The sequence below is a fragment of the Anomaloglossus baeobatrachus genome, chromosome 8 (genome assembly GCF_048569485.1).
Source record: "Anomaloglossus baeobatrachus isolate aAnoBae1 chromosome 8, aAnoBae1.hap1, whole genome shotgun sequence".
Lineage (NCBI taxonomy): Eukaryota > Metazoa > Chordata > Amphibia > Anura > Aromobatidae > Anomaloglossus > Anomaloglossus baeobatrachus.
This window is the reverse complement of record NC_134360.1, coordinates 183,157,689-183,184,585: the sequence shown is the minus strand read 5'-3', so window position 1 is coordinate 183,184,585 and position 26,897 is coordinate 183,157,689. Positions and strand designations below refer to the sequence as shown.

The 26,897-nt window shown below is 49.7% G+C and overlaps 1 protein-coding gene across 1 annotated transcript in view; it reads right to left on the bottom strand.

Annotated features, from left to right (window-relative positions):
* Positions 1–26,897, bottom strand: part of LOC142249374 (putative ferric-chelate reductase 1) — a 160,609-nt gene that overhangs the window by 107,883 nt on the left and 25,829 nt on the right. Inside the window, exons 2-4 of the mRNA XM_075321010.1 lie at positions 25,348–25,543; positions 20,724–20,857; positions 16,154–16,245 (exon numbers count right to left, since the gene is read on the bottom strand). Coding sequence (XP_075177125.1) covers positions 16,154–16,245; positions 20,724–20,857; positions 25,348–25,543 — 422 coding nt within the window. The remainder of the gene's footprint in view (positions 1–16,153; positions 16,246–20,723; positions 20,858–25,347; positions 25,544–26,897) is intronic.

Sequence of the window (26,897 nt, the reverse complement as noted above, 5' to 3'; positions counted from 1 at the left end):
GCACTGCCACGACAGGAGTGTTCAGAAGAACTAAGGGGGAGGGGAGGCCAGAAGGCTGAGGAGCTGACTCCGGAGCCATCAGCAGTGGATTCATACCCCGAGCCAGAGATGTTGCCATACTCCCGCTGGGACGAGGAAGACCCGATACCCTCCGCTGAAGAAGATCTGCCCAAAAGCCTCACCTGGGAGCTTGTGAGCTGTACCTCGCAGAATCCAGTCCGCAAGACACGGCGCCGTAGCAGATCCAAGTTCGCCCCTGCACCACAGTCTCCAGAGCAGAAAGATGAAATAACGGCCAGAGACTTAGAGGAGAAACGGTTCCTGAGAAGGGCCAAAGCCCAGGTCAGAGGACCCCTTTGTCGAGGAGTAGTAGAAGATTTCAGCCTAAAATCAGGATACGGCTTTATAGTTGCACCTGGTATGAAGGTCGGCATCTTTGTCAATAGAAGAGACGTGAGAGCCCATTTGCCCAGAGGACATCCTGGAAGAAACCTACGGATGGGAGACACAGTGGAGTTTACAATGCATCAGGGAGAAAGAGGCTGGTATGCACTAGATGTTACACCATGTCCTAAAGAAAAAGAAACAGACAAAGAACCCACTGATGAGACCACCACGGACGATGAAAGAGATCGAGAAACCAACAGGTGCCGCAGCCCTACAGGCCCAAGCCCTGGTGAGGAGGAATCCAAGTAAAGCAAGAAAAGTAAAGATAGAAGTTACCAGTTGATAAGTTTTGAAAAGTTTTTGCAACGTTCACAAGTTTAAGCAATGTGCCCACATAAACTAATGTGAGAAATGAACCTTAAGGCTATGAACTGGCTATAGCCACAAACTCTCGCAGTGTAAATAGTTACACCAGAGGGTACCACCACCAGGGCCAGCCTGTTTAGGGGCTTGGCTCGCCTGCAACCAGGGAGCACGTCCATTATGGGGCCTTGGCTTACCTGCAACCAGAGAGCATGCCTGTTTATGGGGCCTGGCTCTCCACCACAAAGAGGGTACCTGGTCAGCACCAACTGTGGAGGCCGCCTCTACATCCTGCCAGAAGAGGCTGAAGGCGCGGATCCACCAGGCCAGGTATACCCTGAAACCACCAGACCACGAAAGCCGCCTCTACATCCTGCCAGAAGTGGCTGAAGGCGCGGCCAACGGGAGAGGCAGATTGGAGGAAAGGTCTGGGGAAGTAGATGGCCCAGATCTGGTTACCAAAAGGACCGGTGACCTGCCTCCTGAAAGGGTTTGGGTGGGTTAACGGACTTGTGGGTGGAGGGTGGTGATGTATGGTACCTGGTGGTTTTGAAAGTTTTACCATGTTTTACTGTTTTATGCATTTTAAAATGTTGTCTTGCAGCCCGAGGACGTGCTGGTGATAACTAAGGGGGAATGTGGCGCCCCTGACCTGGTCAGGCACCACTGAGTACTGCACCCATGCTGGGGACAGTACAATACAGGTAATCCAGAAGGCTGACCGAGGTGTGACTACACAGGCGCATAGTGATCAGGTCTCACACATGTACCTTTGGGAGGACCCCTGGGGATCCCAGGAGGGGGCAAAGCCTTCACCTCCACTGGAATAGTGGAGGGGGTAAAAAGCCTCCATCTCCACTCAAGGGGTGTGGTGGAGAGCCTGGTTGCTAGGTGGCGTAGGCAAGAACAGGAGAGGAGGAGCAGTGAGCCGGTTCAGTGTGCAGTTCAGGGGGAGCAGACGTCAGGAGCAGACCCCTGGGGCTGTTGCAGTCTGACAGCGTCCGCGCAGTGGCTACCGACGGGGGAGAACGGTCACCTAGTAGTGCTACCCGAAATCCATCTTCAGCTAAAGAGAGAGCAACGGAGTGGGAAGTAAGGAGACTGCTAGGGAGTTACCAGGCCCAAACGGGTAGTAGGTCCCAGTGCAAGGATAGATCCACCTTTCCTTGCCAAACCTGCTTGAGGGGGCACTTCACACCCCCAAGAACAAACTAAAAAGTCCGCAGCCACGTCGCCACAGTTAGGGCCCATAGTTCACAGGAGGCAAGCAGCCGGAGTGTCCTGGTCCAGGCTACAAGCAAACGGACAAAACGAAGGGGAGAGAGGCTTCAGCAACTTCCCTGGGTGACCCCCATAGGGACTAAAAGTCGGGGTTACCCCAAAACGCAAAGGGCTAAGGAAGGCGAGTCGGTAGTCACCCTCATCAGTCAGCCTGAAGGATACCTGGTTCCAGCCTGGTTCATCCCAGCTACGCCCGGGTTACTCACTCTGCCACCTTCTGTGAGTAAAACCCCTGAAAGACATTCTGCTTGTGTGGAGTTATTCTGCGCCTTGTGGTTCTACACACCTATACAGGGCCCTGGGGCTTGCCTCACTCTCAGGAGGCTACTACAACCGACTGCACCCACCATCAGCCCCAGGCATCCCTTAACCTGCAGTGGCGGTCCCCACTGACCGCAATTCTGAGAGTGGCGTCACGACAATCCTAAAAGAAGATCTCCTACCTGTGACAAGATCCAGCCGAGTGGAGTCCCTGAAGGTAATGCACCGACACTGCACTTGTGGGGCTTCACACAGTCACCACAGGATACTGTATCTCCAATAAGATGTAGTACTCATCCTGGGTAAGGAGGTTAATCGCTGGTGGTTCTCACATTCACAAACCACAAACAGTTAGGTGCTTTCCCACCAGGGGGATGGCCTGGAATAGATAGGGGGGAGGCCATCATGAAGCATGGGACTTTCTTGGTCACTGGGACAGCCACCTGGGGGGCGGGAACCACTTGGGGAAAAGGGAAGGAGCATCTCACACTTAGCCAGTCAACCCCGGGCACAGCTTGGGGTGAGAGACACACCTGGGACCTCCGTCCAATCTTCTTTTACCTCACACTTCTCAGAGTGCCATAGGACCCACGGCTTGGAGCAGCTAAGCCCAGGTTCTCCACAGCTACACGGGATTCCAGGGTCTGCAGAGAGTGCAGAATAGACCCGCAGCCTGTTCCGTATTCTACATACACCGGGATTGGAGGGACCCCGACCAGAAAGGACTCACAGTGGGAATACCGAAGGTTACCTTGAATTGCTCAGGATCGGCTGGGGCCATCACGGCAGTGACCAGCATCTTTCGGCTAAACCAGGACTGTGAGTAAAGAGATCTTGAACCTACAGAGACTGTGTCTGCCTATCCTTACCGGTGCCCCGCGTTTCAGCACCCACCATCACTACTCCCCTCATCATCCTCCCTGGGGCCCGCTCCACCTGTGGGGAGCAGAACCACCTTTGCTGCTACAAACATCAGCCCTGGAGGACAGCGACAGCAGCGGCGGCTATTCCCTGGCCGCAAACCACAGGTGGCGCGACGAGAAAAACCACCATCATCCCTTCCCCCTTTCTTTATTGTACACCTCGGGGCCACAAAAACTGGGCAAGGGCCACTCGTGACATCCCCAGACCCGACATCACCAAGACCAGCAACAAGTAACAAGTTAACCCCTTACCACATTGGTGCAACAATGACATCAGAGGATCCTCACAGTGCGTAGTGCATGCAATGTAAGGATTCACAAGTTTGCAGTCACAGTAACTGCGGATTTGTAATTTTAGTCTGGACAACCACTTTAAAAAGCACCCAGTGGGTTTTAGAACACAAATTTTGCTTAAAAAAAAGGTTTGCAGCCCCATTCCACGCCTGGAGAGGTATTTACCTGTCAGAAGAATAGAAAGCCCAAAGACATGTATAGATTATGAATGACGATTTTTAAAGCCATTCTGGGTATTACATTTTAAAGCAATCTGCAAGGCACAGACGGGGCAAGTGTGCTTCCCGATACCTTTTTTTGGTACAGAGTGCACTTTCTTTAGTGCAAGGAAGTGGAAGTGCTGTCCACACCCACCTTAAAGAAAATGTGATGTTGTGTAATGTAATGCACTGTTTCAAATGTGGTTTTGTGTGTTTGGAAAATTCCATGTATTGGTTCCGCACCTGTATGGTTTATAGTTAACATTGATCCAGAGTGGGAGGAGTTGTATGGGCAGACAAGGGAGTAGTTTTCCTGGAGCAGTCAGAACCTAAAGTTCAGTGGTGCAAGACCTAAGGTCTGATAGCAGACTGCTATGCAACAGTGTGTGTGTGTGTGTGTGTGTGTGTGTGTGAGTGTGAGTAGTAGGAAGAAGGAAGAAAGACTTAAGATAATATATTCTGAAGACCGAGGAATCAAGACAAGCCATGTGATAGACTGCTACATGTTATAGACCAGAACACAGGCCAGGGAGGACGATTAAATGATATGGAGAGACACCCAAGGAAAGTAGAAGCACCATGTAAATGGGAACAGAAAGAGAAGGAATTGTATCAAAAGAACTCTAGTGAAAAGCTGACTACGGTGAATAGGAACCAAATTACACTGACAAGCAAAAGGGTAACAATGTTTTCAACTTTTGACTTTTAGGTTCCCTATCTCACCATCCACTACAGCTTTGAGAGTGTGACGACCTTCATTTTATACACAATCATCTTGGCTATCTCATACATAAATTTGATTTGCAACTATTTAGCATATAATTAGTTATGCAGATTCTTGTCAGGTCACTGCATTGTTACGGTTTGGCTCCTAAAAATCTAAATTTTAAAATTTTGTTAGTATTTTATAAATCCATGTTTGAGAACATGCCCAGAAGGATTCAGGCAGTTGAAAGTCTGATTCCAGCATGTCTCGACCGAAAACTGATCCCAGGTCCACTGTCCACTTTTTGTATTTTTTTGCAAACTTGAGCCAACGCTTCTTATGACTATATTGAAGTCAAGGCTTCTTCACCTTTTTTCCAGTCATCATTCCAGACATGTGCAATATGTGTTGCATGGTGCTTGCATGGACATCTGTGATCTCACCATTACGAGCAACCTCCACTGCCAGATTTGTCACGTCAGAACTAATAGATAAGATGAGCCGACTTGACTCTGATATTTTGCCCGGACGTTCATCTCTTTGCTTTTGAAAGGATGGATGAACTTCATTTCTTATTCTTATAACTGTCATGGCCTCACATGATGCAGTTTAGCAATATTTTTGGGCGAGAGATGGCTATGAATGAGTTGGATGATGCCGTTTCTCTTTGGAAATCTTTCTCCTGGGAATCATCCTAATAATACATTGAGCTATTAGGGAATGTGAGAACATGTAAGTTGTAGTTTTACAGGAAGAAAAAGATTTTTTTAAACACCAGAAGCAAAACAGTAATAATGCAGTAACGAGACAAGAATCTGCATAACAAATCATATGCTATATAGCTGTAAGTCAAATTTATGTATGAAATAGCCAAGAAGGTTGTTTATAAAATGAAGGTAGTCTCACGCTCAAAGCTGTAGTGGAAGGTGAGATATGGAGCCTGAAATTCAAAAATTCAAAATATTATTACCCTTTTGCTCATCAGTGTATCACAAGGAAGTTTTGGTCACCATATTTGGACACAAGTTACCCTGTGGGGAGCTGAGTGTGCATTACAGCAAGTAGTCTATGTCCTTCCAAGAATGGACATTGAGGAGTCATATCGACGTGACCTGTCTACAGGGAAGACTCACAGGTCAATTAGGAACTGAGAGTAGCTGTGAGCCGCAGTAGCGTTACCTCTTGTCCCGTGTGGCCCTCACAGGATAAGATGAGGTCTCCCAGTAATGTTATAATATACAAGAATACAGAGTGTATAGAGAATGGTGTGTCATTATAGGTAACTGAAAAAAAGTTCTCATGCCTGTTTAAAGCAAGTGAGATGTCTATGAAGCATTGTGCCTAATATGTAATATACATAGTTTCTATCAAGTTGAAATTGAGTAAAAAAAACAAAAAACAAAACAACTATTTTTGGCATTTGGTCTCCCTCAATTAATTGAAAATCATCTGGTCTGGGCCAACATGCAGTCTGCAGAAGTGTATCGCTCAGGTAACAACCATGATAAAAGGCATACACACCCAGCACCCCCATTTTCAGGTGGCATGGAAGACGAGAACCTTACCCACGGCTATCTCCCCTGACCAGGTTACATTAGTGCTGCAAATCTTTGTGATATGCGAACTTCCGGTTACATTCTTACTAGATGGGCGCGGCCTTGCTCAATACATTTGCATTGATTGAGGACGCACCCATCTAGTCAAATTATGGCAAAGAGTATACATAACACATACTCGTGGCGAAACCCTGGACTGATATCTTCACGAGTCCATTGCAACTAAAATACATCTAGAATGATTGTTCTCTTTTGTCAGGTAATTAAGCATGGGAAAAATATTTAGTAAAACTTAGTAAATTGTTTTAAAATACTTACTGTCCTCCCGCCTTTTTTTCCCCCCCAAAATCTTTCCCAGGTTTTCCCAATAAAGTTAACTTTCCTAAACCTTCCTCCCCCCTTAAATGTTGGTTCATAAACTTTGAAAATCAGATAAAAACACTTTATACACACATACTCGTGGCCATGTGACCGCCGTTCACGGCTCAGACACCAGGGAATCCTCAAAGCACGCGCAATGTGAGGATTAAGACTTATAAATTTAGACTGGACAACCCCATTTAAAATGCTGCTTACCAGCAGATTACCCCAATATCTGCAGATAAATAGCATGCTTTGTTGTTTAGGTTACAAGTTACCTTTATAAAAATATACATTGCCCGGATTTTAAACGCTCGACTGATTTTTGAATACTAGAAAAGTCAATTTACAATACGATACATTTACAAAGAAGTGGAACAGATTTTCATAGAATAGCAGATATTACTTTATCAATGTCAATGAGGTTATTGACACTAATGTCAATTATCTGTTGGTTAAAGCGTCCAGTATTAACGTAGTATGACTTGCAGAAAAAAAAAGGTTAATTTGTTTAGGATGTCATATACTAATCTGGTTATCTCAAAACTAATGTAATATTGTAAATATATGGCTTAAAGCAATCAATATTGCGATAGCGATAGATATGCGGACACATATAGAAGGTTCCAATGTTGTCATCTTACAAGGACAGAAATATAAAACTCTTTAAAATTTTTAAAGAATGTAAACAGTATTTTACTGGGAATGATTCGTGTGTGTGTGTCGGTGTGTATGTATGTCTGTGTGTTTGTGTCTGTGTGTATGTCTGCGTGCTTGTGTGTGTGTGTCTCTGTTTGTACGTATGCCTGCGTGTGTGTATCTCTGTTTGTATGTATGCGTGCGTGCGTTCGTGTGTGAGAATTTAGGGAATCAGCATCTGGAGGGGGTATTAAGTGACCGCTGCAGATAGGCGTAGGCCTCCAATCGGCTGCTGCCTTTATACATCATCCAAAAAGGAAACCAGCACATTTATTTGTCAAGCATTAGCTGTTAACCACAGGGTGCCAGCATGAGTATGTGTCGCCCTGGGCAAGCCAGGGGACACAGGTCACACACCACCACACCCCACATCCCAGGTAGGCACATCTAAGCTGAACCAAAAATCCTTGTTGCCTTCCTCCAGAGGCTGATGATTCACACCAGGGGGTGGGCCAGGCGGTTGGCTCCGCCCACCAAGGAGATCACAGTTCTGGAGGCGGGAGAAACCAGGCAGATTAGCCCAGGCAGGGCAAGAGTGAAGTCGAGCTGAGGGCTAGCAAGGAGTAAACAACTAAGTGAAAGTGAGGAAAGTAAAGGAGAAACGGAGGAAAGCAAGAGTGGTGACAGAGAGAGAGAAAAGCCTGAAGGTCCAGCTGTGTGCAGGACAGGTCAGCAAGGTCAGCAACGGCGGTGACTGTCTAGAGGGGGACCGTTTGGAAGTTCCTGGAAGGACCCCGTAGGCTGTGTGCCCGGTGGTCTGGAGCAGTGTTCCGAAGGACAGTCAGCACCAGGGCAGGGGCCTCTCGGACCCCGGCAAGGCTTGGAGTCGCCGTAAATTGCCGAATCCGTCAGTGAAGGGGACGTAGATCCCCCAACAACCAAGACCCGAGTGAAGGCAACAGCCCAACCTGTACAACAGAGACACCGCCACCGCCAGGGCACCAGTTTCTGAGGGCCAGCGCCTGCGGGCAAAGAGTAGAGCTCCCCCGGTCCAGCTTGAAGCCGGGGAGCGGGTTACCGGTGGGGACCCATCGCAACCAACTAGTACACAAGGTGCAAGGAAGAGGGACATCACCGTCACCTACTGGGAGAGCAATTGCAGCCGTCCGTGGGACCGTCTTACCAGCCGTTTGGTTTACCGTACAAACTGTGTCATCGTCTCAGGCTGAGTGAGTACCACAGTGCCGCAAGGCACAGCGCTGCCCCCGCGTCCCTGCGCCCACCAGGCCCTGCACCTCCCAAACCGTCACCGGGCCCCGGGATCACCAACCCCTACCCACGGAGGGGCAACACAACACCTGGCTGCTCCGCATCACCATCCCCGGGATCCCCGTATTGAGCAGCGGTGGTGAAATCACCACAACCGTGGGTGGCGTCACGGACTATAAACAATCCCCACACCCAACCAATCCCTTTCACTCACGTGCGAGGAGTGCCGCTCGAGAACCCCCGGGATCCGGCATACAGCTCGAGCCACCACTGAGCAGCGGCTGCCGGACCCGAGCAGAAGGGGTGAGCGCGGTGTGCTGACACCCTCCTCCCCGCCCGCGACAACTTGGCGTCACGAACAGGATCTTACCGCTCTGCCGTCTGGTAGAGGTGCGCCTTGTTACCGCCGGAGGTATCCGGCAGAAAAATTTCAGAAGCCGCCATCTTTGGCGCGAAAAGTTCCCGCTCGAGCATCTTCTCGAGCAGTAGAGGCACGAAGGCCAGAACCCCGCCCCGAGAGAGGAGGGGCCGGAAAGAGCTAAGGGGGACGCGATGGCGGCTGGCCGCATGTAGCTGCGGCTATAAAAGCAGGGACGCCAGGACTCTGCAGACTGACTGGGTTCCTGGAAAGCACAACTGCCGAGATGTCCGCCCCACCTAGTTCTGCAGAGACTACCGAGCCGGTGTCTGGAACAGCAGCATGGTTGAGAGCCCGGGCGGCGGGGATCTGCCGTCGCTACCAGAGTCAGATCGGCGGGCTGATGGAGCAGTGGGCCGCGGAGGTAGAGGCCCTAGTTGCTGTGGCGCAAGTGTATGGAGTGGAGGCCGTGATGGAGGAGCTGGAGAATGACCCACGCCCCTGTGTCCCCGAGGGACCGGTCGCTGCGGCTGAGGGACCCGGTGTACCCCTGGCTCCTGTGTTACCTCCGTCCTGCTCGCTCGCGCGCTGCACCGCACCTGGCCCATCGGATGTACACCCTTCTGTAACTGCGGCGGGGGCAGAAGATAGCGACTCCGGGCCTGACACCGAGCCTGTGTCAGAAGAAGAGGAGGGGGTCGTTGCCCTGTCTGGCATGGAGGCCACTTATGTTCCCCGAGCCGGGGGCAATGGGTACCGAGCGGCCCTTCCACGCCGTGCTTGCTACGCACTGGAGGGGCTGGTGCCCGTGTCCTTCCACCCCGAACCGGGTGAGGAGGACGAAGACATCGAGTAGGGCAGCGGATGCCCGCAGCACCGTCCCCGTTGGGACCATCTGTTTGTTTGTTTAAAAGTTTAACGAATGATAAGAAGTGAAATGATCCGAAGTTCACCTGATTCACCGTGTGATTTGCAACCGGCTGGAGCCGGCACCGTTGTCCCCGTGGGGACCGTTAAAGTTATTTTGCATGGGAACTATCCATGGACAAGCCCATGAACTTGCAGGGCACCCACAAACGTAAGTGGCTTGTAAATATGTTGGTTACCGTTACCGTTTTCCGCAGTGCCGTCCCCGGAGAGGCAGGTTGGAGGGAGGGCCCTCAGCAGAGCAGGCTGGGGCCCAGCCACCAAAGGAACCGGTGGCTACCCTCTGGAGGGAAGGACAGATCCCGCTCGGGTACCGTGTGCTGGACTGTGGGTCAAGGGGTGCTGCCTGGGCTTTAGGGGCAGCATCAGGGCCAGGTTGCTTGGGTGGGAGAGAGCGGAAACCGTAACCGTAAACCGTTGCAACGTTAAAGAAAATGTGCCTCCCGTTTTGGGAAGAGTTATTAAAAATGTGAATATGTTATGTTTAACCCTGTTATCCCCTTTTTACAGAAAAATAAAACCGGTGTAGGACGGCAGCCCGCGGACGGTCTGCATTTTGCTAAGGGGGAATGTGTCGCCCTGGGCAAGCCAGGGGACACAGGTCACACACCACCACACCCCACATCCCAGGTAGGCACATCTAAGCTGAACCAAAAATCCTTGTTGCCTTCCTCCAGAGGCTGATGATTCACACCAGGGGGTGGGCCAGGCGGTTGGCTCCGCCCACCAAGGAGATCACAGTTCTGGAGGCGGGAGAAACCAGGCAGATTAGCCCAGGCAGGGCAAGAGTGAAGTCGAGCTGAGGGCTAGCAAGGAGTAAACAACTAAGTGAAAGTGAGGAAAGTAAAGGAGAAACGGAGGAAAGCAAGAGTGGTGACAGAGAGAGAGAAAAGCCTGAAGGTCCAGCTGTGTGCAGGACAGGTCAGCAAGGTCAGCAACGGCGGTGACTGTCTAGAGGGGGACCGTTTGGAAGTTCCTGGAAGGACCCCGTAGGCTGTGTGCCCGGTGGTCTGGAGCAGTGTTCCGAAGGACAGTCAGCACCAGGGCAGGGGCCTCTCGGACCCCGGCAAGGCTTGGAGTCGCCATAAATTGCCGAATCCGTCAGTGAAGGGGACGTAGATCCCCCAACAACCAAGACCCGAGTGAAGGCAACAGCCCAACCTGTACAACAGAGACACCGCCACAGCCAGAGCACCAGTTTCTGAGGGCCAGCGCCTGCGGGCAAAGAGTAGAGCACCCCCGGTCCAGCTTGAAGCCGGGGAGCGGGTTACCGGTGGGGACCCATCGCAACCAACTAGTACACAAGGTGCAAGGAAGAGGGACATCACCGTCACCTACTGGGAGAGCAATTGCAGCCATCCGTGGGACCGTCTTACCAGCCGTTTTGTTTACCGTACAAACTGTGTCATCGTCTCAGGCTGAGTGAGTACCACAGTGCCGCAAGGCACAGCGCTGCCCCCGCGTCCCTGCGCCCACCAGGCCCTGCACCTCCCAAACCGTCACCAGGCCCCGGGATCACCAACCCCTACCCACGGAGGGGCAACACAACACCTGGCTGCTCCGCATCACCATCCCCGGGATCCCCGTATTGAGCAGCGGTGGTGAAATCACCACAACCGTGGGTGGCGTCACGGACTATAAACAATCCCCACACCCAACCAATCCCTTTCACTCACGGGCGAGGAGTGCCGCTCGAGAACCCCCGGGATCCGGCATACAGCTCGAGCCACCACTGAGCAGCGGCCGCCGGACCCGAGCAGAAGGGGTGAGCGCGGTGTGCTGACACCCTCCTCCCCGCCCGCGACAACTATTCTTACCACCCCAGACTAAGGGTGGTGTCACACACAGCGACGACGACCATGACGTTGCTGCTACGTCACCATTTTCTGTGACGTTGCAGCGACGTCCCGTCGCTGTCGCGGTGTGTGACATCCAGCAACAAGCTGGCCCCTGTTGTGAGGTTGCCGGTCATTGCTGAATGTCCAGCTTCATTTTTTGGTCGTCGCTTTCCCGCTGTGACGCACACATCGGTGTGTGTGACAGCGAGAGAGCGACGAAATGAAGCGAGCAGGGAGCAGGAGCCGGCATCTGGTAGCTGCGGTAAGCTGTAACCAGGGTAAACATCGGGTAACCAAGGGAAGACCTTTCCCTGGTTACCCGATATTTACCTTTGTTACCAGCATCCGCCCTCGCGGCCAGTGCCGGCTCCCTGCTCTCTGCACATGTAGCTGCAGTACACATCGGGTAATTAACCCGATATGTACTGTAGCTAGGAGTGCAGGGAGCCAGCGCTAAGCAGTGCGCGCGGCTCCCTGCTTTCTGCACATGTAGCACAGCGACGCTTGTCGTTATGATCGCTGCTGCTTCTGCTGTGTTTGACAGCTAAGCAGCGATCATAACAGCGACTTACAAGGTCGCTGTTGTGTCACAGAAAATGGTGACGTAACAGCGACGTCGTTGTCGCTGTCGCTATGTGTAAATCCAGCTTTACTGCCAGGAAAACCAATCCCAATTAAATCATCATCCAAAACCTAGCTTGCATGACACAAGTAGTTGCCCATTTCCTTTTTCATTGAAAGGTCTCTCTTTATATAGTCCCAAGAGCCTGCCTGAAACCAACTGTGTAGTGGACTAAAAGAGTGCACAACAGGACCAAATTAATCAGCCACTTCACAGGCCAACTGCATTATTTGCTGGTCTTTATCTTAGGCCTCTTTCACACGTACGTGCCTCCGGTACGTGTTTGGCAGTTCTCTCACGTACCGGAGACACGTATACACGTAGACCTATGTATTCCTATGGTTTTGGACACACGTAAGTATTTTCGCATGGAACGTGTGTCCGTTCCATACTGTGTCCGTGTGTTTCTCACGGCAACATGTCGGTTTTCTCTCTGGCATCACGGGTGTCACACGGAACGCAAACGTGTCACACGTAATGCAAATCGACCGCACGGATGTGTTCCGTGTGACACGCACCGGAGAAAAGACATGTGTCTGTGAGAAAAAAAACCCCAAACCTTTACTCACCTTCTCCTGCCCTGCAGTCTCTGCCGCTGCTGTCACTTGCTGCCGACCGCCACTCATTATGCTAATTGAATACTCACTTCACTGCGGCCGGAAGCTGCAGCAGCGGGGAGTCAGCAGGACCGGAGACCGAAGATCAGCACCATGGACAGCGACGCCAGGGACAGATGAGTGGAAAGTTCCCTTTCTCCGTGTGTTATCACAGATAACACACGGAAAACACACGTGTGCCATAAACACGGCACACCGAGGGCAATACGCACCTTTGACATGTCCGTGAAAAATGTGTGTGATTTTCACGGACGTGTGAAAGAGGCCTTAAACTGACTGCTCATTCAAATATATCCTAGACCCAACTATAGTCCGCCAAGGGTGGAAACCTTTTCAAATCCAACCTGTTTCGGCTCTCCTTCAAGCTCTTGTAGCTAATTTTGTTTCACAAATTTATCAAAGCTAACAGCTCCCAGAACATCACCACCATAGCCACAGCCTGTGCCGATCTACCCAAGGTTGATCTTCAACAGTATGAACTGTGGAAGAGACGTGCAATAGGGTCTTATCCAACAAAAACGTAGGGTAATAAAAAAGGTAAAAAAAACCTCACCTATAGTGGTAGTGCCAGTCACAACCACTATACTCGTATGTAGCCAACGGTGGAAAAGCTGCAGCCCCGGGTGTAGTGATTCAAGGTTTGAGAAAGGAAACGGGTTGTAGTGCCGCGCTATTCACCACTCCAGAATTTCTGATTGATTAATGTCTTTTTATTTTCATGCACAGGCCAAAGCGTTTCAGGAGTACTCAGCTCCCTTCATCAGGACATCAGGCAAAAGAATATCAAGTCTCAGAGATTTGATGTTCTTTTGCCTGATGTCCTGATGAAGGGAGCTGAGTATTCCTGAAATGCATTGACCTGTGCATGAAAATAAAAAGACATTAATCAATCAGAAACTCTGGAGTGGTGAATAGCGCGGCACTACAACCCGTTTCCTTTCTCAAACCTTGAATCAAGGTTGATCTGTCAGTTTTAAAGACTTAAGGGTGCTTACACGCTGCGACATTGCTAACGATATATCGTCGGGGTCATGTCGTTAGTGACGCACATCCGGCGCCGTTAGCGACATCGCAGCGTGTGACACCAAGGAGCGACAATCAACGAGCGCAAAAACGTGAAAAATCGTTGCTCGTTGACACGTCGCTCCTTCTCCAAATATCGTTGCAGCTGCAGGTACGATATTGTTCGTCGTTCCTGCGGGAGCACACATCGCTATGTGTGACACCACAGAAATGACGAACATCTCCTTACCTGCGTCCACCAGCAATGAGGAAGGAAGGAGGTGGGCGGCATGTTCCGGCCGCTCATCTCCGCCCCTCCACTGCTATTGGACGGCTGCCGTGTGACATCTCTGTGACGCCATACGAACCACCCCCTTAGAAAGGAGGCGGATCGCCGTCCAGAGCGACGTCACAGGGAAGGTAAGTCCGTGTGACGGGTATAAGCGATGTTGTGCGACACGGGCAGCGATTTGCCCATAACGCACAACCGACGGGGGCGGGTACGCTCGCTAGCGATATCTGTACCAATATCGCAGCGTGTAAAGTACCCTTTAGCCCACTTTTTAAAGCAACAATAATTTCTAATCAAAACTTTGTTGGCATCTTGACTTTGGAATCCCAACAATACTGTAGGTAATGCTACAGGTGCCTTCTCACATTTTTCCCGGCCTCTAGCCCACCAACATTTCCACAAATAACAAGCCCCTCCGACTTAGCAAAATTCATGAGGACCAGGCAAAAGACTACCATTACAATTTACCTATCAAAGGTTCCCCAAGCACTAAATGTGGACCATTAGTGCCAAACCACTCCCTTTTATCTGAATATTTCTGCCCCTCCTATGAATGCTGTAGTGCAAACAATGCACTCACCTTCATCCATACCAGGCTCTTATGGGTGTATGATGGCAAAGGCATCTCCTCCTCCTGACATTCTTGCTGCCAGCTACTCTGATCGAGTTTGGCAACACCACCATACATAGCGACCCACCTGTCTATGCAACTCAGGACTTAAATGGAACCCCACAACTGATTAATTTCCCAAACCTCAGGCAGCATGTATTAGACACACACTATTACTTCAGACACACTTTTAAAGCCATTCAGGACCATACTGCTGTAAAGGGCACTAGTTCAAGTGGCCATCCACAGTGCTTTCTCCCCACCCCATACCACTTCAGTGACAGGTTTCTCCCCTACCCATCAACGATCTGCCACTTGGACTAGTCACATGGGTTGCATAGTCCTAGACTGAGGTAAATGCATGTTTTCTGTGAAACATCGCAGCATTACAGAGTAAAAACACGCCTGGCTGTAGTGACAGAGCCAGTTTTTGATATATCCGGCCCGAACCTACCAGTTTTCAGGTTCCCTTTGAGGGGGGAAAGTCTATGCAAAGATCTCTATCCTTAGCCATAGCACATTACATTTACAATTTATATATAAAGCGGCACTAAAACAGGCTAAAGGCCACTTCATACGCGGCGATTTATCATGCGATCGCATGTGCGATCGCACCCGCCCCATCGTTTGTGCGTAACGGGCAATTAGTTGCCCGTGGCGCACAAAGTCGTTAACCCCCTGTCACACGTACTTCCCTCCCGAATGACCTCGCTGTGGACGGCGAACATCCTCTTCCTGAAGGGGGAGGGACGTTCGGCGTCACAACGACGCCACACAGCGGCCGCCCAATAGAAGCGAAGGGGCGGAGATGAGCGGGACATAAACATCCCGCCCACCTCCTTCCTTCCGCATTTTACCGGCGGCCGCAGGTAAGCTGCAGTTCATTGTTCCCGAGGTGTCACACGGAGCGACGTGTGCTGCCTCAGGAACAATTGGCATGCAGAAGGCCGATCGATATTTTGAAAATGAGCGACGTGTCAACGAGCAACGATAAGTTGAGTATTTTTGCTTGTTCACAGTCGCTCGTAGCTGTCACACGCTACGATATGTCAAACGATGCCGCATGTGCGTCACTAACGACGTGACCCTGACGACATATCGTTAGATATATCGTAGCGTGTAACAGGCCCTTTAATTTCAAAGAAAGTCGTTTCTTCACATCTTAACGGGGGGGTCTACTACTCAAACAACCCCCTTCTCAATCACTATATTTTCCCTTGTAAAAAAAAAAGAATTCTTCGCTTATCTCTAGTGCCTGCACGGTTTCAGTGATGTTGGCTCCAGAACGGCGCATGTCAGCTGCAGGCCTCATGTTACATAATTAGCAACTGCTTATGGCCATCTTCACTCTCACTGACATCCAGAAGCAGCGAGAGCTGCTGTTGCGCTCTGAACTCCTCCAGATATCAGCTACGTCCATGGTGACAGTGTAGCTGCCCAAGAGCAACCCGAGCCCCGAGAGACCCAGAGCTGACGTCACTGGAACAGCGTTGAGTATTTTTTAATTAATTTCTTTTTTTTACTGGGAAATCTAACAATTGTGAAAGGGTTGAACAAGCAGTAAACAACACGTTTAATGTACAAATCTCAGCCAAATTGAACTCGCATTTTAATATGTTCAGTTGACCCCAGCTAAAAGAATACTCACTTAAATATTACTCTGCTGACTGATGCTGGTGCCACCCACAGCGCTGAGAGACTGGATTTAGAGCTGGAATCTTTATGGGTAACAGTGGAATTCTGCGAAAGACAAAAGATAACCAATAATAGGTACTAGCTATAGTGGAAAGAACTAGGATTCACAATCACAAGTAGATTACTTGCAGTGAATCTATACTTTCATCCCTTAATGACAGATCCAGGGCAGTATCTGTTTCAGAGTGTAACTGGATAAAAAAAAAAATCCATAATATCTATTGTTATTATAATTTTCTGTAAAAGCAAATGCTTCAAAAAGAAAAAAACGTCCATGTAAACCCCAATTTCTGGGATTGGCAAAAAATGCCAGGAAATTAGAGTTTCTCACAATCCTGCAGTCTTTAGATCCTCACACTTGAATATGGAATTCTAACTATAAGGCCACGGTTCCACTTGCGCATAGCTTCTGATGAGAGAGCATCGGAAGCGATATGCTAATGACCCTCTGCTGCGAGCGTCAGCCGAGGGTCATGCGACTTTGATCTGATCTTGCAATTGTATCACAGCTACGGAAAAGCCATATTTTTTCCCATCTCCTTTGTGACCTCTCTCTCTGGACATCGCACTGCAGTTGGATGACATGCGAGTGCAGTGCGATGTTTCACATGCATTCATAGACTTATATGGGTGTGTGTGAGCCGAGACTCGCTGCCAAATGTATTATGCTGCGATTCATTCTGCCCACAGTTTTGCACTAGAGTGAGTGCAGTCCGATGTTTTATTGGATTGCGCTAGTCCGTGCGAAACGCAAGTGGAACAGAGCTCTAAGACTGATAGTCAGCGGCTATTATTTCAGTGTTTAAAAGTGCCTATGAACATTATAGAAGATGGACCGCCACTCGGGACCCTCTCTACCAACCACAGGGAAGAAATTTGACTCTGCTCACTCTAAAAGTAATGCATGAATTTAAATTAGTTGATTAGAAGGGAAGATAATAATACAGTAGTTTATCACACAATGCCTGTCTGCTATTTAATCTTTCTTCTCATGCGCGATTTCTAAAGCTTATCATGGACAAAACAGAATTCATTGTCTTTCCTCCTCCTCACTCAACCCAACCAACAAGCCTATCGATCAAAGTTGCCTCAGAGTAACCATCGACTCTGCTCTATCCTTCAAGCCACACATCCAAGTCCTTTTCACCGCATGTGTGCCGCCCCTGCAGTGTATCGAACTGCTCGGATCCGTGTGCTTGCTTGTGGCTCGAGGTTCTCCGGACCCGGGGGGGGGGGGGGTTTGGGCCACTCTAAATGTAAAGGGGGAGTTATTTTCAGGGGAGTTATAGTTCGTGACGCTACCCGTGGTGTACGGTAATGAGGGGATACCGCCACTGCCGTTGGGAGTACCCGGGGTGATTGAGTGGGGCAGCAAGGTGTCATTGGCCTCCACGGGTAGGGGAAGGCCCTGGGACTCGGTGGGGATGCCGAGGGATGCAGGGATCACTCAAGTACTCACTCAGTCAATAAGCAGACGCTGACAACCGGGTAAACTAAATCTCGGGGTATCGCTGCCGCTTGAGGAGAGCTCGTCCGGGTCCCGTCCCCTGCAGTGTTGCCTGGTGATCCGTGACCTGCCTCCTGGCACTAAGTTTAACTTCAACGTAGTGGCCCAGTAGTCTGAAACTTGCCGGGCCATGCTCCCCACTATGGCTAAGTGTGGGAGCCTGCTCTAAGGGCTGACACTTGGGATTTTCTTGGACCGCTTGTTTGGAAGGCCCTATCCACCTCGTTGCACTAGTGCCCCAATTCTGGAGCGGGTGGGAACAGATCATAAAGGCTCCGTTCTCCTCAGGTTAATTGCCGGGTTGCCTGAATCTTCTCCCCGACCTAGGGTCTGTGTACCCCGCCGTGCCATCGGTCCCAGACCGGTGATAGTGCCAAGCTGCTGACCATCCTCCTTGACAGGTCCAGGCGCCTAGCTGTAATCCCCTGCGACCGGGGGTCTGACTCATCTAGGTCTAGACCACCGTCTGTAATCTAGACAACTTCTCTTGGGAGCCACCACTCCCAACCTCCTCTGAGCTCCTCACAGCTCGAGGGCTACTTCACTCCTCTCCTTCCTCTCACTGACTCACTACTTGACTGACTACACTCCTGACCCCCCTCCCTGACCCCCAAGGTGGGCGACTCTATTCTGCTCAAGCCGTCCACTGGTGTGCCTGGTGGGTGTGGTGCACTGTGTACCTAGCATTTGATTTTCTGTTGGGGGCAACACTGTAAGATAGGAACCTAGAACCATGAGGGACTTGGAATACTGCATGGAAGGGCAGTTTGTGCAGTACCCTGTGACGACCTGATAGTCCAGGGGCGTCAAACATGCTGACTAAATCTGAAAAATATCTCTTGGAGTCATGCTTTCCTTAACCAAGAATCAGCAAATACATTGGTGCATGCCCTCATCATCTCCCGCCTCGACTACTGCAACCTCCTGCTCTCTGGCCTCCCTTCCAACATTCTTGCACCTCTCCAATCTATCCTAAACTCTGCAGCCCGATTAATCCAACTGTCCCCTCGCTATTCCCTGGCCTCGCCAATCTGCCAATCCCTTCACTGGCTTCCCATTGCCCCAAGACTCCAGTTCAAAACACTAATCATGACATACAAATCCATCCACAATCTTTCTCCTCCTTACATGTGACCTAGTCTCCCGGTACCTCCCTGCACACAACCTCAGATCCTCATAAGATCTCCTTTTCTCCTCTCTTAACTCCTCTTCCCACAATCGCATACAAGATTTCTCCCGTGCCTCCCCCATACTCTGGAATGCTTTAGCCCAGCATATCAGTTTCTCGCCTACTGTGGAAAGTTTCAAAAGGAACCTGAAGACCCATTTCTTCCAAAAAGCCTACAACCTACAATAATCCTCAGTCCAGTACACCACTGTGCAACCAGCTATACCCTTGTACCGCCCCGGGGCTCGGCCGGCTGCCGAGCCGCTCGGATCCATGCTCGTCGGTGGGTGGCTCGAGCTCTCCACGGACCCGGGGGTCACGTCACTCTGAAAGGGGGTTGGCGCTACACGTAGGGACTTCGGTGGGGAGGTCCACGGCCGGAGCCGCGGTTGTTTGCAGGGGATTTAAGTTTGTGACGCCACCCACAGGTTGTGGTGAATGGATGGACACCACCGCTGCCGTTGACTAGGCTCCCGGGGACGGTGTTGCGCAGCTTGGTGTTGACCCCCTCCGTGGGTAGGGGGATGATGGCCCCGGGGGCCCGAGGGAGGTGCTGAGGCGAGGGGATGAGTGCGTGCTGGGGTGTTGGTGTGGTGCGGCGCGGTGGGTGGTCCGAAGGCACTAGTGTACTCACTATGATAAACACGCTGGAGTCTCTGGTAAACCAAACAAGATGGTGAACAGTGCCCGCAGCCGGCTGCAGTTTTCCACCTTAACAGGTTTGTGGTTTCCGCCTTTCTCCTGCACCTCTCTTGTGTAAAAGTCACGACTCCTATGCCTGAGCAACGGTAGTCCACTCCCCGGCTTGCTATGTGTCGGGAGAGCACTCTTTGCCCGCAGACGCTGGCCTCTCAGGTCTCTATGCCTGGGCGGTGGCTTTACCCCTATGGTTGGGCTGTTGTCTTCAGTCGGATCCTATGTGGGAAAGGTCCTAATGTCCAGTCCTCAATCATTTGATTTGACTCGGCCCGGTTGTTTCTGGGCCTCGTACTGGGTCTGAGTACCCCTCCTGGTGCTCCGGTTTCCAATCGGTTCCCCGGTTTGGTACCAGCGGGCCACCGCCCGTCCCCGGTCCCTACGGTTCCACCAGCTGTAATCCCAGCTCCTGCAGGTGGCCACCACTGTCTGCCTCCTTGCCAGAGGTGACTGGGCTCCAACCTAGACACCTGGTGTAGACTTTTGGCACCCCTGAGTACAGGTCTGCCCTTCAACTTGACTCCACTCCACTCCATTGTCAAGACTAGACTACTGTTTTTCCCGCCTCGGGCCCTGTGAACTCCTTGGTGGGCGGAGCCAACCGCCTGGCTCCACCCCCCTGGTGTGAACATCAAACCCAGAGGGAGGTGACAAAGGTTTTGTAGTTTGGCTGCTGTCACCTTTCTAAGGGGGGGCTGTGTGTGTGGGACTACCTGGGACGACCTGACTAGTCCAGGGTGTCACAACCCTCACCTACTGTATCCTCACCTATCCCTTGTAGACTGTGAGCCCTCACGGGCAGGGACCTCTATCCTCCTGTACCAGTCTGTTTTTGTAATATACATAATTGTTGTACTTATTTTTTTATGTATACCCTTTTCACTTGTAAAGCGCCATGGAATAAATGGCGCTATAATAATAAATAGTAATAATAATAATAATAATAATAGTTTAGATTAATTGATACTTTATGCAACACTATAAATTCATGAGTATTTCAATGGATTACAGTGACCATCACAGCTATATGAGCACTTGGCCACTTATGGTTTCTCACCAATTTATTCATTTTAGTGCATCTCTAGTCTCAGACGCTGATATGACATAATCCTGATTACTTACATCTAGTTAGACAAAGCCATATATACTTACAACATTGCCACAATTGAGATTTTGTGAATTTGGAGCTGTCACAATGAAATGGCCCACAATTTCATTTCCAGGAATAGTGCGAGCTTGCAGGAGAAACCCTTGAAAATACGTTCCAGGATTTGCCTGTAGAGTGACTTCAAGGAGATGGAAGATTAATTACTTTTATGTCATATAGTTATATATACATTTACACACACACACACACACACACACACACACACACACAAAATTAATTCTTGCCCCGTTTCCTTTTGTCTTCAAATATATTAGTATACATTTTTGGCTACAATAAAGATTTTTCTTCAACCATCTCGCTTGTACGTAATCCACATGCGTTTTGTGCAAAATCCATACTTGATGGTTACAAATAGAAGTGTTTTTTGATTTTTTTTAATCAGGGCATAAAAAAACCCAAAATATATGAATCAGTCATTGAATTTGATTTTTTTTCTATAAACCCAAATTTTGCATACCTGTGTAATTAAATGTTAGCAAATTATGGAATTCTATGTCTTCCACCCTACACATTCTTTTAATCACTGCATCTTGCTTTAAAGAGTGGTCCGATGGCCAAAGAATTTTAAGTCTAAATCTCTTTATTTAGTGATGTAATGTAAACTATTTTCTGATATAGAGGCATTCAAAAAAATACCCCAACTACACTATCAAACTGGTTTTCTATTTTTTCTTTATTTGCGAGTCCCAGTGCATACTGTAATACTCAAACAAAGCATCATCAGTGATGCTCATTTCAGGGGCTGTTCTAGTTCCTGCATGCTGTGCAGTGTGATGTGCACAAGGACAGTGTGCTCTGTGTTACCAGCTCAGTTCATGTTAATGAGCTGGTAAAAGGGCAGAAAGCGGTGTCAAGATACACTGGGTTCTGAGGCTTGCGCCACCTTCACGGCATTGGTTTCTGAATACTAGGTATCCTGACAGCGCACACTGAAAGTGCACGCTGCTCAGTTACTAGCTTGTTACTACTGATCTGAGCCAGCAACTGAGAGTGCGTTGTCATTCTGAACATTACACAATAACAGCATGCAGGGACAGAGCAGGGATTAGCACACCCACTAAAATAAGTGTCACTGATGGCGCTTCATCTCAGAGAGGGGACAGAGGCTGCCCCTGATGATGCTTCGTTATAGTATCCCAGGATGGACAGAGATTCTCAATCAAAGCATCATTGCACAGGAAGTAGTTAAAGAAAAGGAAGTAGAGAAAAAAAAAAGTACAACAATAACAGTAGTTAGGGAATTTTTAATGCAAGCATATTATAGATTAATTTAAAAATGACGGCACTAAATAGACAGATATTTACATTAAAATTTATTTTGCCTTCGGACCACCTTTATATTAAAAAGGCTGTGCATACTCAGACAACCCCTTCTAAAATTCCACATCCCCCAATGTAAAATAAAAACAATTCACGGCCTATACTGACACGGTTCTAGCAATGTTGGCGCTGGGTTCCCAAAGGCTGGCGTGATATTATACGATGTGAACCCTGCAGCCAATCAGCTTTGTGCTCTCACTTAGTTTGGATGAACCTAGTGCAGTGATGGCGAACCTATGGCACGCGTGCCAGACAGGGCACGCAGAGCCGTTTGTGCTGGCACCCGCGCTGTCGCCACACTGCGCCACTTTGAATTGCCGGTGTGGTCGCGCCAGCAGCTCAAACTGGTGTTTAGCAGAGGAGACATTTCTCCTCGCTCTGACACGCCTCCTCTCCTGGGCTGCCGGCCTGTTGCCTAGGAGACGGAGGAGCGTCAGTAGGCGGCGCCGGTGTCTTGTGGCCGCGCGGGAACTGAAGTGACTGAGGACGCAGCAGTGGAGGAGTGGGGGCCACAAGGTGAGATTTTTTTTTTTATTTTAGCCTCTGTGCGGCTGTGCCAAGATGTGGGGGAGGACAGAGCCTGCACGGGGGAAACATGCAGCGCACGGGGGATACATGCAGAGCACGGGGGAAACATGCAGCGCACGGGGGAAACATGGGGAGAACGGGGGACACATGGAGAGCACGGGGGAAACATGCAGCGCACGGGGGAAACATGCAGCGCACGGGGGACACATGGAGCGCACGGGGGAAACATGCAGCGCACGGGGGAAACATGCAGCGCACGGGGGAAACATGGGGAGCACGGGGGAAACATGGGGAGCACGGGGGAAACATGGGGAGCACGGGGGAAACATGGGGAGCATGGGGGAAACATGGGGAGCACGGGGGACAGAGCCAGCACGGGGAAAACATGCAGCGCACAGGGGAAACATGGAGCGCACGGGGACAGAGCCAGCACAGGGGACACATGGAGCGCACGGGGACAGAGCCAGCACGGGGGAAACATGCAGCGCACGGGAGACACATGCAGCGCACGGGGGAAACATGCAGCGCACGGGGGAAACATGGAGCACACGGGGACAACGCCAGCACGGGGAAACATGGGGAGCACGGGGGAACATGGGGAGCACGGGGGAAACATGGAGCGCACGGGGGAAACATGGAGCGCACGGGGGACAGAGCCAGCACGGGGGAAACATGGAGCACACGGGGACAGAGCCAGCACGGGGGAAACATGGAACGCACAGGGGACAGAGCCAGCACGGGGGAAACATGGAGCGCACGGGGGACAGAGCCAGCACGGGGGAAACATGGAGCACACGGGGACAGAGCCAGCACGGGGAAACATGGGGAGCACGGGGGAACATGGGGAGCACGGGGGAAACATGGAGCGCACGGGGGACAGAGCCAGCACGGGGGAAACATGGAGCGCACGGGGACAGAGCCAGCACGGGGAAACATGGGGAGCACGGGGGACAGAGCCAGCACGGGGGAAACATGGGGAGCACGGGGCAAACATGGGTGCACGGGGGACAGAGCTAGCACGGGGCAAACATGGGAGCATGGGGGACAGAGCTAGCACGGGGGGAACATGGGAACATGGGGCATATACAAACAGAGCACGGGGCAAACTGAGCACGGGGAAAACATGGAGAGCACAGGGAAAACATGGCTGCAAAGATGGAGAGAAACATGCAAAGATGGGGGAAACATGGCTGCAAAGATGGGGGAAACATGGCTGCAAAGATGGGGTAAACATGACTGTAAGCATGGGTGGAAACATGACTGCAAGGATGGGGGAAATCATGCCAGGATGGGGTACATTTAGCAGGAAGGGAAACATGCCAGGAAGGGGTACATTTACCAGTATGGGGGGTACATTTACCAGTATGGGGGATACATTTACCAGAATGGGGGGAAACATGCCAGGATGGGGGTACATGAACATGCCAGGATGAGGAAAAATGCCCGGATGGGGAACATTTATCAGGAAGGGTGACATTTATCAGGATGGGGAACATTTACCAGGATGGGGTCAATTAACAGCATGTGGGAACATGCCAGGATGGGATACATTTACAATGATGGGGTACATTTACCAGGATGGGGTACATTTATCAGGATGGGGTACATTTACCAGGATGGGGTACATTTACCAGGATGGGGCCATGATGTGGACAAATATACCAGAATGTAGGAAATATATATCAGGATGAGGGACATGTTTACCGGGAAGTGGCCAGGAAGGGGACATAACTACACAATAAAAGGGAGGGGAGCAACTCGTACGTCTTTATGGGATTTCGAGATGTTCAGACTTTGAAATGTAGATGTGGATTACAGGGTGACATCTGATTGCATTCCAGGCTAAAATCTCTGTCTAATATGCTGCAATTTATTCCAGAAAGATCAATCCAACTGCTGTGACTGGAAAGGGCTCAGCTGCAATGTGTGGTAAGCACGAATGAGCGTGATGCCCCCTGCTGAAGAGAAGGGAAGACGGCAAAGGAAAGGTTAAAATCAATTATTTGCATAATAGGATTGGTTGGCACTTCGGAAAAAAAAAAATGGGTTTAGAACTACAGTTTGGGCACTCGGCCTGTAAAAGGTTCGCCATGACTGACCTAGTGCGTCTAAAGGAAGGGAAACCACAGCAACCAGTTAGTGACTGCATGGTTCATGCGGCATAACAATGTCACGCAAGCCTCCATAGACCAACCTTCAACATTTCTAGAACAGCGCCAGTACAGGAGCGGAGTAAAAGGTGTTTTTTTTGTTTTATTTTATTTTATTTTACAATGTGGATTGCATAGAAGTTGTCGGAGTAGTGCACAGCCCCTTTATTATTATTCTGAGGATCACTGATTATAATTATAGGACACTATTCCCCTATAGCACAGGTAGCAATTTCATATAAATATAAGTTATATAAGACAATTGATCAGGTTTAATTCCATCAATCCTATTCTTTGGATGCATATCTATCTTGCATGCTTTGGAAAGGTAATAACTTAATTGGAAATCTATGGAGGGGAGTCTTAATTCAAAAGGTATGTTTTTTTGCCTGTTTTTTCTTCGGCTACTTCCAACTGCCGTCCTACTAAAGTATTGAATTATAAGAAATAAAGTTGTAGGTGAATATTTTGTAACTTCAGTAATAAAAATTTCTTATAAACCATTAAAGTATTTGGTTGATCTGGAGATTTGGAACAAAAAGACGACTCCATTGGAAAACTTATCTGGATATAGATTAAACCATGAACACCATACTGTATATTGATGTACCTGTGATTTCATCTGCAGGTCTGTACGAGTACTTGGAAGCAGAGATATTGTATGGTGGCTTTGTTGACTGTGCTACTGTTGTGCCATGTTCTGGCTTCATTGTGTCACATGCTTTATAGACCAATCCATTGCTGAATGTGGACACGAGTGAAGACAAACATCCAAGAATCAGGAATATAGACACGCAAATTTTCATCTGAAAAGAAAGAAGAACCATAAAATGTTTAGTACCACCTTTGTCAGTGCAAAAATACAATACATTGATCATGATATTATTAAATGTGGTTTAGTGTGGCAATGCGTTTCCCTGGGTCCAGTGCGGGCTCCACACCGCTGCTCCGGTATCTTTGTTTGGACCACAGCGGTGAGGTCATGTTGACATTGCTCTGCTAATGAAGACGGCACAAGCTGCAGAGCTCATGGGTTGACTGCAGTGGAGAAGTGCAATATTGATGTGACATCATTGCCGTAGGGAAACCAAGAAGCATAATATTTTATAGGATTGCATTACAGAGTAATGTGGCATAGAAATTCCAAAGGGTTTAAAGGTCAAAGACATCACTATACAGTGGAATCCTGGATTACAAGTAGAGTTGAGCGCGGTTCGCGGTTCGAGGTTCTCCAGTTCACGGCTGGAGTGATTTTGGGGGCTGTTCTAGATCGAACTAGAACTCGAGCTTTTTGCTAAAGCTCGATAGTTCTAGATACGTTCGAGAACGGTTCTAGCAGCAAAAAGACCAGCTAATTCCTAGCTGGCTTTCCGCTGTAATAGTGTAAGTCACTCTGTGACTCACACTATTATGACATTTCAGTGTATAGTGTGCGGGAACAGCGCATTCAGATCACTGCTGTATGGATAATGGCGATCGCCATTTTTTTTTTTTCCTTGTCTTCCTTCCCTAAACGCGCGCGTGTAGTGGGGCGGGCCAGCATGTCAGCCAATCCCAGACACACACACAGCTAAGTGGACTTTTAGCCAGAGAAGCAACGGCATGTGTGATAGGATGTCCATGTCACATGTCCCTGCATTATAAAAACGGACATTTTCCTCCAGCACGCCATTATCTGCCTTCTGCGTCCTTGGTGTCAGTCATCACTGGCGCAGCTCCTATCGCCGATACTGCTGTGTACGCTCTATACACAGCGCTGTACAGCATAGGGATAGCACTTTCTATCAGTCTTTTTAAGGGCTCATACCGGCAGGGTCAGAGCCATAGGTGACAGGTCCATGAAAACAGAGTTTAACAGCTACACAAGATGACAGCGTCTGTGTAGCTAAGGTCAGGGATTTCCTCGCTGCATTATCCTATTAGGAGGGATAGAAAGGCAGGCTTCCTTTCCTCTACCCAGAGACCCACAACCCTGCCACTGTACCCTCCTGCCCTTTGCACACTCAAACTCATTGTTACTAAGCCATTATACTAGCAAACACTGAGTGAACTTCGTGGCATCCTAAACGTGGCTGTTGGACTTCTGTATTGTCCCACTAGTGCAAAGATATTTGCAGCACGTCTGCCTGCACTGCACACTCAAACTCATTGTAACTAAGC